The sequence below is a fragment of the Corvus hawaiiensis genome, chromosome 7 (assembly GCF_020740725.1).
Source record: "Corvus hawaiiensis isolate bCorHaw1 chromosome 7, bCorHaw1.pri.cur, whole genome shotgun sequence".
Lineage (NCBI taxonomy): Eukaryota > Metazoa > Chordata > Aves > Passeriformes > Corvidae > Corvus > Corvus hawaiiensis.
Genome location: NC_063219.1, coordinates 25,237,713 through 25,250,588, shown reverse-complemented (window position 1 = coordinate 25,250,588; position 12,876 = coordinate 25,237,713). Strand labels below are relative to the sequence as shown.

At 57.6% G+C, this 12,876-nt stretch overlaps 1 protein-coding gene across 15 annotated transcripts in view; it reads right to left on the bottom strand.

Moving 5' to 3' along the window:
- TNS1 (tensin 1) overlaps nucleotides 1-12,876 on the bottom strand; it is a 66,341-nt gene that overhangs the window by 27,729 nt on the left and 25,736 nt on the right. For all 15 annotated transcript variants that reach the window (XM_048308761.1, XM_048308762.1, XM_048308763.1 and 12 more), the window contains 9 exons: nucleotides 12,334-12,456; nucleotides 11,968-12,032; nucleotides 11,771-11,854; nucleotides 11,540-11,652; nucleotides 10,870-10,930; nucleotides 9,424-9,499; nucleotides 9,157-9,286; nucleotides 8,718-8,783; nucleotides 8,001-8,162 (listed from right to left, as the gene is read on the bottom strand). In XM_048308761.1, the coding sequence (XP_048164718.1) occupies nucleotides 8,001-8,162; nucleotides 8,718-8,783; nucleotides 9,157-9,286; nucleotides 9,424-9,499; nucleotides 10,870-10,930; nucleotides 11,540-11,652; nucleotides 11,771-11,854; nucleotides 11,968-12,032; nucleotides 12,334-12,456 (880 nt within the window). The remainder of the gene's footprint in view (nucleotides 1-8,000; nucleotides 8,163-8,717; nucleotides 8,784-9,156; nucleotides 9,287-9,423; nucleotides 9,500-10,869; nucleotides 10,931-11,539; nucleotides 11,653-11,770; nucleotides 11,855-11,967; nucleotides 12,033-12,333; nucleotides 12,457-12,876) is intronic.

Genomic DNA, 12,876 nt, shown 5'->3' with positions numbered 1-12,876 from the left:
GCCCACTCTCTTCCCAGATGATGCATGGATCCAGCCAGACAGACATCCTTGACTTTTTCTTCCCTGGCTACAGACAGGCTCCCATCCTTTCTGTTCTTTCCCTTCCCTCTCTCAGGCCAGGTCAGTCTGCCCCAGAGCTTCCACACCAGCAGTGCCACTGCCCAACCCTGAACATGCAGCACCTCCTCCCCAGGAAGGTCCCGGCACCATGATTCAAGTCCAGTGCAGGCAGTTGGCTCTGCTCCGCAGCTCCAAAAGGCTGGGGGGTAGCCAGGGCATGGGAGCATCACCACCAGTAATCCTGCACTCCAGTTCTGAGCCCCCAGCTCCCATCACATCCGTCAGCACCGACACCACAACCAGCTGCACACTTTAAACCTTTCCAAGTGGAGCAGACAGATTTTGGGGATAGAGAGGGACCTCGACCACTGACAGTAATGGGAATCATTCCCAAGCTGCATCCCCCCCTGCCAGAGCAAGCGCAGCACCGACTAGGCTGCAAACTCTTGTTTTTCCAGCTCCCTGACGAGGTTTCCTGGAAGGTCCCGCAAGCAGTGTTAAACACTTTCTTTTGGAGGAAAAAATGACTCTTCCCTGGCAGGGGGCCAGGCGGCTGACTCAGGGACGGAAGACGGCCCTAACACGATAGTGTGAAATCAGAGCGGTCCTATCTGCAAGCAAAACACTTCCGAGCCGGGACAGCTTAACCAGTCCCACGCCGCCGCACCCGCATTCCAGCAGCTCCCACGCCAACAACCCCCTCACCATACAGCAGAGGGGGGCAATAACACCGAGCCCAAGTCCTACCAAGGCATGGCCCTCTCCTTGTTGCTGATTTTCCACTCCTGAACCCCCACTGGCAGTATCCCAAGGAGGCAGTTGAGCCCCCAAAGCCTCCCGTTGGCTTGAAGATGTCTCAGGACCACGCAGCAAGGTCCTCTCTGGGCACTCAGTATGGGAAAGGATGAGAATTTCTCCCAGAGACTCAGCGCTTCTTCATCCAGCCAGTAAAGCCAGAAGCCAGTAGCATTTAACTCCACAACACCTCTCTTACTAGGGAAAAGGGGAAGAGAGAGAGGAAAACCCTTTCCATGGAGGGAAAAAGAAAAAAGCAGCATATCCAAGGGCAGTGTCAATGCTGGACAGGCTGAGACATTGCTTGGAGACAGGAGGAAAGGCACAGCCCTCCTGTCTGATGGCAGCAATGGGTGCTGGCTGGTCTCGGGAAACAGGGCAAAAGCCAGGATGGGGGCTGGGATAAAAAGGGCAAAGGAAAGGAAAGCAAAAGGGAATAAATAAATATAAATGTAAGCACATGGTGCCTAGGGAGAAAATAAACGGGAAAGGCTTTAATTACTGTTTGGGCTGGGTACTGCCCCACGGCTGGGAGAAATGTCTCCAAGAGAGGTCAGGATGGGACACAATGCAGTTCACGGCAGAGCCAGAAAGCTCCGAGTGTTATGTCCCACCTTCCCCAAAACCTCTGGCTAGGAGGGGACATAGGGGGGCTGGTGACTGCCCCTCAAGAGCAGTACCAGAGTAGTAAGCAAGAGCCTGTGACAGCTCAGCCATCAGCCAAGCCCTCGTCCTATGGCTGCTCTGACCCACACCTGATTGCTCATCCTGTCCTCAGCCCCATGGACCTCCTGGGCTCTGATGCCATGGGACAAATCCTGCTATTCACTGCCACTCTGAAGCCTCCTCCACTAACCCTGGGCCACACTATCACTCATATGACTATCTATTGCTTGTCACCTGAGAAGATAAAATGAAATAAAATTTTAAAAAATAAAATAAAATAAAATAAAATAAAATAAAAACTAAGGGATAATGGGACAGAACGCCTTAGCCAAACCAGCCACCCTCAAAGCAGCAGGCTCTCAGGACCCCATTTGCAAAGTGTCTGCAGCTCCCAGCAAGGTCAGATTCCATCCCTGAAGGTCAGAGCAGCTCCAGCCTGGCAGACTGTGCCATCCCATCGTGGGCTGGGTTTGCCGTGGGCTCAGCCCCGGACGCAGCTCTGTTCTGGCTCTATCTGCTCCAGCTGTATGGAGGCAGCTGCAAGAAGCTCTGAGCCGGGTCCCAGCCCTGCTGCCAGGCTCACTGCCCCAGAGGAGAAATGCTCTGCCCTCTCCCTCCCCAGCACCCTGTGGCTACACCCAGTAAAAAAACTGGTCCAGCAAAGTGTGACAACACTTGAGGGGGTCAGCTTGCATCCCCAAAATCCCAGGCATCTGCCTCACACGCAGTGGGGTGCAGCACACAGCATCATGCACCAGCATAAATCCTGTCCACAGCTATGCACCAGTGCAGAAGATAAGGCTGAGGCATCACCGTGTCTCCCCCCGTCCCGCACCCAGGAACATCCCACCTGCTGCCTCCACTCCCCACCACCCAGAGCCCTGGCCCCAATGCATCTCTGCGTTCCTGCAGGGAAGACCCTGGGATCCCGGGACCCTTTGCAGGATCTGGGGTGTGAGCTGAATCTCATAGGGAAGAGTTCAGCCTCCTCATCGCTGGTTTCATCCTGTAACCAGATATGATGGCACGGAGCAACCCCATCCCCTGAGCCGTGGGTCACCACAGCCATGAATTCCCCACCCAGCCCCCAGACCAAAGAAAAGCAAAGTCAGGACTTACCAAAAGGGACGGGAATGAAAAGATCCCAGGCCAAGGGACGGAGCAGGAAGCAAAATCCCTTTCCTTCACCCCTTCCAGCACCAGAGCCTTCCAGGGGCACCTGGTGTGGCGGCAGCTCGAACGGCGTCCGCAGCCAGCTCCGTGTGTCCGTCCAGGACAGGAGCCGACGGCCTGGAGCTGGCTTGGGTTGGCGTTTGTCCCTTTGGCTTTGCTTTCCCTCTCGCGGAGGGAGCTACTCCCTTCCCAGCGCCGTGTCCCGCGGGGCCGCGAGAGGGGCACCCGGCCGGCGGCGGGGCGCCGGAAGGGGTGGGATACGGAGAACCCCAGGACACGGGGAGCTGGAGGGGAGGATGGAAGAGCCGAAGGTGGCGGAGATGGGATGGAGGCGAGGAGGTGCGGCCGTGCTCCCCTCCGCCCCAGACCACACAGGGACCACAGGGAGGAGCGGGAGGGGAAGGGGAGCGGCGCGGGGAGGGCGGCGGGGCCGCCCAAGCTCCAGCCCCAGCCCGAGTTAACCTCAGTGAGGTGCGGAGAGGGTGGGAGCCATGGAGGGAGGACAGCCAGACAGACAGCTTCCAGCTATGAATATTAACTACTTCCTCCACAGGCAGGGCTCCGCCGCGTTAACTGTTTCCTAGGCAGGACAGACAGCCGGACAGCTGGACAGCCTGCCCGCCTCGCACCGTGCACTGAGCATCACCCCGCTGGGTGACCCCCTCATTTAAGACACCCAGCCCTGCCCGGCTCCTGTGTGCATGCGTCACACCTGTCCCCAAAGAGCAGCGACACATTCAGGGTGGGGATATACTTCCAAGCCACACATGATGCTGAAATCCAGACGGGTCTGCAAATTCAAATGTCTTGCTGGAGACTTGGGTTTCCATCTGAAATAACTACACAGCTAAAGAGGGGTGGAAACCAGCCATGGACAAACCACCGACCCTGCCAACCCATTTTCACAATCCTCTTGCCTGCCCTGCCAGCACCACGGGCACAGCGTGGACACGCCAGCACTGTTTTCGGGATGCACACACGGCCCTGCTCTGTGACAGGAGTTACGGCACGATCCCATTCAGTCCAGAGCTGTCTGAGACTGAACTGCTCCACTCCAAGCAAAATCCATGCTAGGATGGCGCTGACGATTTGCTGGTCCAGGTGACAGCAAGCCCACCCCACATCCAGGCCCCCGCCTGAACCCATGCTCAGGACTCCACACCTCAACGGATCCAACATCCTCGGCAAAACGTGAGGCTCTTCCACTCTAATCCCCCAAACTGCACGTTTCCCACACCCCCATGGATGACGGCAGGGGATGAGAGCAGTGTTTCCAGCCAGCCCCCTGACTCACAGCCCTGTTTGCTCCCAGATAATACCACATGCCAAGCCAGCGTCCTTCCAAAACCTCCAAAGTTTGCTTGCTTCTCTGCCTTACTTTTTGTCCCGGCCGTGTCGGCTGCGGGAGCGCAGAGACAGAGCTCCCCACTCCTGCCAGGGGACAGCCCCAGCCCTAAGCACAGGAACTGCTACAAGTTTTGACTTTAAGGACAGTTTAAAGGGGGAAGAGAAGGGGCTGAGCTTCCACCAGCTGGGCTCTCTCTCCCTGCATCCCAGCCCTGCCTGGTTCCTGGTCCCAGTGCGAACAAACCCCATCACCACCCCACATGACAACCCCAAATACCAGGTCAGAGGACAGATCCTGCCCTGGGAATAGCCACACTCCAGCTGAAATGTCTCGCCAAGCCCACAGATGCTCCAGCATTTCTCCAATGAGGAATAACCAGAAGCAAAGGGGACACTCCCTGTGAATTCCCATCCAGCCCACACAGATCCCCAATCCCCTCCAAAATGCCCACCTCAGCTCACCCTTACCTTGCAGGAGATGGAGCAGAGAGCAGCAGAGAGGGGCAGAATAAGGAATGGGAAGTGGATTCCTTCAGCTTTAGTCAGCTGGTGAAGGCAAGAGGAGAGCCAGTGGCCCCCCTCCTCATCAAGCCTGGCCTAGGGACAGATCCAGCCGCAGGGGGAGAGCAGCAGCCTGCCAGCAGCTCCGGCAATGGATTTAACAGCTCTGGCCTGGCCCATTTGGCTCTCCATCTCTGCACAGCCTGGCCTACCCTCCTGGGCAGCCTCAGCCCCTCGTGATAAGTGGGACAGGATTTGACCCCACTAGGAAAGGTGTGCCCCATGAGATGCCACTCCTGGGGGACAAACAGATGACAGCAAACCCATGGAGGGGCTTTCTCCTCCATGGAAAAGGGTAGGATCAGCATCCAGCTCCACTTGTGGGGTTCCAGCACTCCCTGACCTTTGCCACACGCAGTTCAGGCTCTGCTGTGACCTCCCCTCACTGGAAGGGTGGGATGCTCCTCCCAGTCCCCACCCCGGCCAGCCCTGCCCTGTGAGTGGGGATGAGCTGCAGGGGAGCCCTATGCCAGAACCATGACTCAGGTGGGGATTTAGGAACTCTCTCGCAGATGTTGGATTTGGCCAGGCCCTGGCCACTCTCTTCCAGGCCCGGTAAAAAGATGGGGGAGGCAGGACCAGCCCAGGGTGGGTCCAAGGACCAGTGGTTACAGGGAACTGCTGGGCTGGGGACACATGCCCAGCCCTTTCACATTTTCTCACACCACCCTGGGATGGCAGAGCAATCACACATGCAGACCTCGAGGACAACCCCTCCACTGACTCCATGCCAGCCCCAGCACCCTGTTCTCCATCAGCAGTGGTTTTCTCAGCAAAACCAAACCAGGCCATTAACGATCTCCTCCCAGAGTTACCCACCAGCATCTGCAGTACCCCAAACATTTCTCTGCAGCTATCCTCCAACCTGCTGCACACCCAGCAATGCCACATCCAGCTTCTAGCCTCCTCCTGCCTCCCCGGAGCCAGCTTGGCACCCCAAGGAGAGCTACCACAGTGCTGGCAACCGCAAAAACAGCCAGAAGAAGAAGCATGCCATCACCTCCCTTCGGCCTTCAAACACCCTCAGCCAACCAATGGCCATGGGGACTGCAGCAGGAACCTCTCATGCAGCCACCACTGACCCCAAAGCCCTTTCGAGGAAGAGGAAGGAGCGCCCGCAGAGCCACTTGCCTTCCCCAGGCTGTGCGGACATGGATGAGGGGCAGAAGGACAGGCTGTGGGGGAATCCCAGCATACCCCACTCTCCCTAAGGACCATGGGGCAGCCCAAACACAGTGGGCAGCAGAGACCTTGCTGAGCAAAGAAAGAGGGCGAGTTCACTGATGGGGCCAGCATGTCCCATGGAAGTGGCTCACAGAGAGCTTGTTGAATCCAGCTGTGTCCCCTCAGCCAGAGAGGAAGATGTGGGGGTACAGATCCCCCTCTCATGCCTCCTGCTCTGGAAGAGCTTAGCCAACTGATGACCCCACTGCAAATGAGTTTCCCCTTCTCCAAGTCCCCACAGATAAGCACAGCAGAGGCGAGGGGAACACCAGGACAGGCACCATCCCCAGCCACCCACCTGCCTCTCCAGCTTTGGGGTCCCACAGGACCATCCCACCCTGCCAGGCACCCCCCAGCCCTTATGGGTGCTCCATGCTGAGACAAAGCTGCTGGAGAAAGGGCATCCACTGCCACTGAGAGCGGCTGTGGCCAGCAGAGAGGCGGCATGGGGGAACCCACCGTTTGGCAGGCGATCCCGATCCCGGTGGCCCAGGCTGCAGCGACAGTCTGTGGGGAGCCTTCACCGAATGGCAGGACGGGCAGTGGCAGGGACAAGGAGCAGCGGCTGATCCCAGCTCAGCGTGGGTCCCGGTGCCAACCTCACCCCCCTCCACCCCCGGACGCCGCTTGCTCACGCCTGGTGGTGCCAAAAATGTGGCGTGCAATTCCCTGACCAAATAAGGGAAGAACGACCATAAACAGGGACCCCCCCTGCACAGCCGGACACCAGAGCCCCCATCCTGGCTCGGGACAGGCTGGAAAAGAGGAAAAGTGACAACAGAGAGGGAAGAAGATGGGAGCCCCTTGAGCCCTCACCAACTCTCACCACCACTGCTCAAAGTAGCCCATGGGACAGCTGGGGAAAGACCCCTTACAGATGGGCTTCTCGCAGCTACTTGTGCTGGCAGGGGTCAGAGGGCAGCCTTCTGCCTGTGGCTTCAACCTTCCACAGTCCCAGCTCATCTCCAAACTGGGGCAATGTTTAAAAATTCAAGGTGCCCTCACTCCCTATTGCCACCCTCCCAGCACAGAGGACAGCCAAGTCGGCGCATGGAGGCACCTCCACAGCCCTGACGTCTGCTAAGACCCCCCAAGGGGGAACGGAAAGGAGCCCTGGGGCACTTCTGCAGCCCCAATATTCACCAAGACCCCCATGAGAGGACAGAGATGAGTCCAGGGGTACCCCTGCAGCCCTGTGAGGGGCTAGGGGTGCAGAAACTTTGGCCCAGGGTTCAGAGGGGAACACATGCAATGAGGCACTCAGGTCTCTGCAGGCAGGAGGGGGCTGCCAGGCAGTCTTGCCAGCTTGAGGCTGGACCCACAGCTCCCCAGCTCCTACCGCATAGCTGAGCCTGCACATCACGAGTTGCCTGTTTACTGCCCTGTGCCAAGGCAAGTGCCCGTGCCAGCTCCACAGAGCCGTCCCAGGTCCGGTTCCATGTGACCACCATAGCAGAGACACTCTCGCCCGCCCCAGGCACCCAGAGCCCCCACCCTCCTCTGCAAGCATGGCATCCACAGCTCCCACTCGAAGCAGCCGGTGACCTTCAGGGACATCACGGACTGCAGCTGTCCCTGCTCCAGGGATGCCTCTCCAGATCTGGCCAGGAAAGTCCAGGCATCTGCTTGGCCACGGGTGGCCTTGCCTCCAGGACAGGGGTCCCCCACCTTTCGACATACAAGTCCTGCCCGTTCCTGCCAAGTGGGTAACAGCAGTCAACTTGCTGCAACAAAATGGGTGCTCAAGGGGCTTTTCCCAGCTCTGAGAGATGCAGCAGACTCTCCAAGGCCAGTATGACATCCTCACCCTCAGGGAAACTAAGGCACAGCTACATCCTGCTGTGCTTGCAGCATGAGGAAGTAGCTGGGATACCTAATGGTCCTGCAGACACGGGGTTTGGATTTCCAAAAGCTCTGGGTCATAAACTACGGCTGGACTCTGCTTGTGCAAACAGGGACTTTGACAGCAAAGTGCTGAAAAAAAGAGCCTAAGCTCCCTGGCACAGTGGCAGAAGGCAAAGTCCACAAGATCTTCCTCTCCCATCCCATGGCCACACTGCTCCCACCAGCTGCCACCTGTCCCCAGCTCTGCTGCCCACCAGTGTCCACTTTCCTGGGGTAGGGGGTATTTCCATGTGGACACTTTGGCCACTGACCACCTTGTGAGCCCTAACCTTTCTCCAGGTGCTTGCTGGGCAGGGGTGGCTCAGCCCAGGCCCCCTCTGCACTGTCCTCACGCTGGATGTTGAAGTTCTCGTAGGAGTCCCAGCGGATGAGTGGGTCGGACGTGTTGTAGTCCACAGAAACACTGGGCCCGTTCTCCAGGTGCTCCATGCCTGGAAAGAGGCAGGATGGTCAGACAGGATGACAATGGAACCAGCAAGGGTGGAATGGGGGAACAGGTGGAAAAAAGTGCATGCAAGGAAAATAGAACAGGAGCCATAGGACAAGGCAGGAGATTCCTGTAGGAAGGGCAGCATCAAGACATGGATGAGCACAGGATGTACACTGAGACTCACAAACAAGGTGTACAAGACTGCCTGGGGCTTTTGGGGTTGCCTAGAGACCGGCACACAGACTGACAGTGAGTGTGCATGGGTCTGGACTTTCTGAGCAAGGGAGTCCTTCATTGCCAAACATTCCTTCCATCTCTCCCGGGCCAGCAAGGGCTTTGGAGAGCAGCCTCCTGGGGAAGAGAGCGAGAGAGATAGGGCATCCATGGGTGCTCCTAGATCAGCCTTACTGCCTGGATGCCTCATCCCACCCTGGTGACAAAGGGACTGCAATGGGGCAGGTGGAGGTCACAAGGGAGGGAGCAGGGGATACAGCTGAGGAGAGGGAAAGGAGACAGCATCCAGCTCCGAATCCCCATGGCACTGAGCCAGCCATACCTTGGATCTTCTCAGGGCCATAGGAGAACACAAACTCCACCTTCCCATACTCGGGGAAGCGGTCATCTGGCAAGGAGAGAGCAGAATAAAGGGACTAACTCCATCCATACCTCCAGTAGTAGCCAGTCACCCCAAACACGCCTACAGACCAGCTTAAGGCTGGGAGCTGCTAGGGGATATCCCTGCATGGGGCAGTGCATCTTAGCCCCCAAAACAACCCTGAGGCAGCCCCTCTGCATCAGTAATGGTTTTGGACACGAAAGGGATGATGGTGCCACCACTTCCTGAGCAGCACCACACCCTGCAGACAGAGCAGGGGGTGCCCTGTTTCAGCAGGGGTGGATCTGGGGTGGGTGCCCAGACGTCCCCATGATGACACCAGAGTTACAGGGGCAGGAGGATGAGGGAGTCTGGAGCAGGAAAGTGCCAGGGCAGTTACCTCTGAAGGCCTCATCCAGGTCCTCCTTGCCAAAGACGACATCAAGATCATGCACAGCACACGTGTGGAACTGCACACGGAAAATCACGTCACGGGTAGGGCTGCGAAACTTCTTGTGGTAGCACTTCAGCTGCAGAGGGGAATGGGGATGGGCCATCAGAACAAGCCCCCAGACCCAGACAAGGGGAAATCTGGGGGTCCTGAGGCAAGGAGACCACCCAACCCCTGGCTGCTTGCTACACCAGGAGCTGAGCTGAGGATCCTTACCAAGATATCACCCTTGAGCAGCAAGCCAGGCTCAATGGTGATGCAGATGCCCGTCTGGCTGTCTCCTTGCACATTGCTGCAGAGAGGAATGGTGGAGGGATGTGAGCTGCGGTACAGAGCCCCCCAAGAATTCCTAGCACCACCTCAACCAGCCCTTCCACCCAAAACCAGCCAGGAAAAAGCACAGAGCTGGCCCTCCCTGTGACTGAGAGGGGTCCTGTCCACCACCTCAAGGGGCACCCATTCCCAGTGGAAGAAGGATGGGAAGGGGAAACTGAGGCACAGCTCAGCAAGGGTGCAAAAACTGCTGGGTGGGAGGGTTTGCCCAGGTTCCAAGTGCTGGGGCTGGGCAAACCCTCCACCATCCACCCGGCTCCCACGGCTCAAGTGGAGCTTAGGACACAGAGGGGGAAATCTCAGGGAAGATTCTTCTCCCTGCCTCAGTTTCCCTGCGGGAAGCCCTCCCTCCCAGAGCACGGCCGACAGGCTGCCGACGGGCGGTGGCGTCAGCAGCCAGGGACAAGGGAAGAAAGGAGTTGGATTTCACAGGCAAGATAAACCTGGAGTTTATTACAGGCATCCCATAAACAGTCTATTAAAAGCTGAAAGGCAAGGCTGGGACGGCAGTAAATCTCAGCTAACAGGGACCCATGGCTACATGGAAGTGAGATCCTGGTCCTGGGGGTTGAGATGGGAATAGCCCGGAGGTGAAGTGCTCTGGTCCCTCCAGGGAGACCAGGAGCCAAGGGTCCCACCCAGACTGGGATGTGGTGCTGGCAGAGTGTCTGGGAGGCTGGAGAAATCAACTCCTGCTTTGCCTTCATCAGTGCCTGCTCCCAGGATCAGCATCAGAAAAAAAAGTGGGGAGATTAAAACAGGGGGAAAATCTTTTTTGGGGGAGAAAAAAAAAAGGATATTAGCCCAGCTGGTCAGAGCATGGTGCTAATTACACCACGGTTGTGGGTTCAATCCCCATACAGGCCATTTACTTAAGAGTTGGACTCAATGATCCTTCTGGGTCCCTTCCAACTAAGAATATTCTGTGATCTGTGAGGACTAATCCAGGCAGGAGGAGCAGTTCTTTGGGCAGAGAGAGAAGAACTGCTGTCATCTCCCAGGGAGATGTCCCCATCCCTGTCCCGAGTCCCTCCGGGGACACCCAGCCCCAGGCTCCGTGTAGCCCCAGGCTCCCTCTGCTGATACGTGGAGTCACTACAGCCCTCTCAGCAGAAGGGTCCAGTATGGCCCAGTACGCCCAGCATGGCCAGTTACCACCTCCAAAAAAAAAGGAAGCCCCTTTTTTTCAGTTCCCTGAACCTCAAACAGACTAAGCACAGAGCACAAGACCACACAGGACTTGTCCTTGACCCTCTCCATCTTCCCCCACTTGCCACTCCCCCCCCCACGCTGGGCAGGAGGAAAGCCCCGTGGTGAGGAGATAGTTACTAGATCCCCGAGGTGTAGACGGGCTGCATGGCCTGGTAGATTTTCAGGAAGGGCCGACAACCTGGAAGACATCAAGGCGGGGAGAAAAGGCACACTGCTGTTAGCCGGCTGGGCGGAGAGGCCAGGGCAGGGATTAGTCACGGGGGAGAAATCCAAACAGGGAGGGAGCCAAGGCAAACAGCCACTCCCCGCCCCAGCCAGCCCGCACCGACTGAGAGAAACATCTGCAATGGGCAGAAAGGATGCTGTGCATGAGCTGAGAAAGGGCAAAGCCCTCACAGTTCGGGTCCTGTAGGACCTAGGGCAAGTGCTGGGCTGGGGATAGGGTGAGATGATGACCTGGGTGAGTTACCAGCACCAGACAGGGTACTGCATCCCAAACCCCAATCCCAGTCTGGTACCATCCTTCCAAAAGCTGTCAGAAAAGGTGTCATGTCACCTCACAGCTCAGGTTAGTGCCCAGCATTAGGAGGGCATCCCCTGAGGGCATCTCTGCCAGGAAAGAGTAGCACCCTGCTAATACAAGTGAACAGTCTCTGAGAGGGAAAGGGAAATTCAAATTGCCAAGGAAATGGCAGAAAATATCCCCCAAGGAGGACAAGCCTGGCCAGGCAGTGTGGGGTGGTGGTGTGGGAGGAAGCAGGCTGGGGAAGCAGCTGGGGGCACCTACCTCCTTTCGACTCAAAGTTGGGGATGCCGTGCATGATGACATGGTGGAGGAAGAGGGGCTTGTTGTTCATCTTGATGCTGCCAGAGAGGAGCCCACTGAAGTAATGGATGTACCTGGAGGGCAGACAGGCAGCTCAGGGGCAGAACCCACAGAGGAACATCCACCTTGGACCCCTGCATCCAACCACCCTATGGGGAAAAAGCCAGCCTAGAAAGGCATGCCAGCACCCACCTCTTCTGGGATGGCTGTCCCACCGGCACCACCTTGTCCTCGTAGAAGCGCTTCATGGCAAACCTGTCTAGAGCCTGGTCAGCACTGTGGGGATGAAAGGGCAGATGAGGTTGAAGGAAAGTATTGGCACCAGCACCACTGGGATGGAGGTCACCAGTGGGCCCCAGGGCCAACCCAAGACCTCACGTCTCTCTCACCTGGCTGAGATGTTGCTGTAGTGCATGTAGGCAGCGACTACCACCCCCAGCCGGCCACGGTTCCCCTGCAGACACACAGCAGAAGGGGTGTCACAGGGGCAGCAGGGCCTGTGAGCACCTGGGCACAGCCACCCCACACAGAGGCACACACTGATCCCTATATGCACACGCCAGCCCACAGATGCCCCAGCCCTTATTAGACACACACCAATCTACACATATGTGCTGACACCTACCCACACCCCAAGCCACAAACCACCACATTCCCTACATCTCTCAGCCTCTGAGGCTGCTCAGCCCGATCCCTGCAGCCCCACAGACCCCCAGTGCCTCCATCGCTGTGCCCCGGTGACGGGTCCTGCCCACCTTGTTGTGCAGCACCACCACGTTGTGTGTCGCCGCGTTGAGCCACGTGTCCATGGCTTTGCAAATGCTGCAGATCTTCTCCAGCGCAGGTGTGTGCATGTCAGGCCACCCAAAATCCAGCACCTGAACAGGGGGAACAGCCTGGGCTCACATCCACATGCACTCCCATGCAGAGTCCACAGCCTGCCAGTGTGCAAAGCCCAGGGCACGTATCCAGGGTAGGCATTAACTGTGTTGCTCTGACGTGCACCTCCCAGCCCCAACCCTGCACCCCACTGCCCAGATCCCTGGCCCAGGGAGGCCATCGTGGTCCCACATCTCAGGCCCCTCATCCCAGGTTACTTGGGTCAGCTTCTGAGGGCTCCCCCATTGTCACAGGGATTGAGGACAATGCCTTAGGGAGGTCTCCAGGAGATTCCAAACAGCCCGTTTTCAGCTGAGAATGGGGGGCTGGGAGGGCAATGGGAGTCAGGCTGAGATACCACAAATACAGTGTGAAGTCTCAGTGCTTTTCTCAGGGTTTTTCCCAGCTGGGTAGAATAG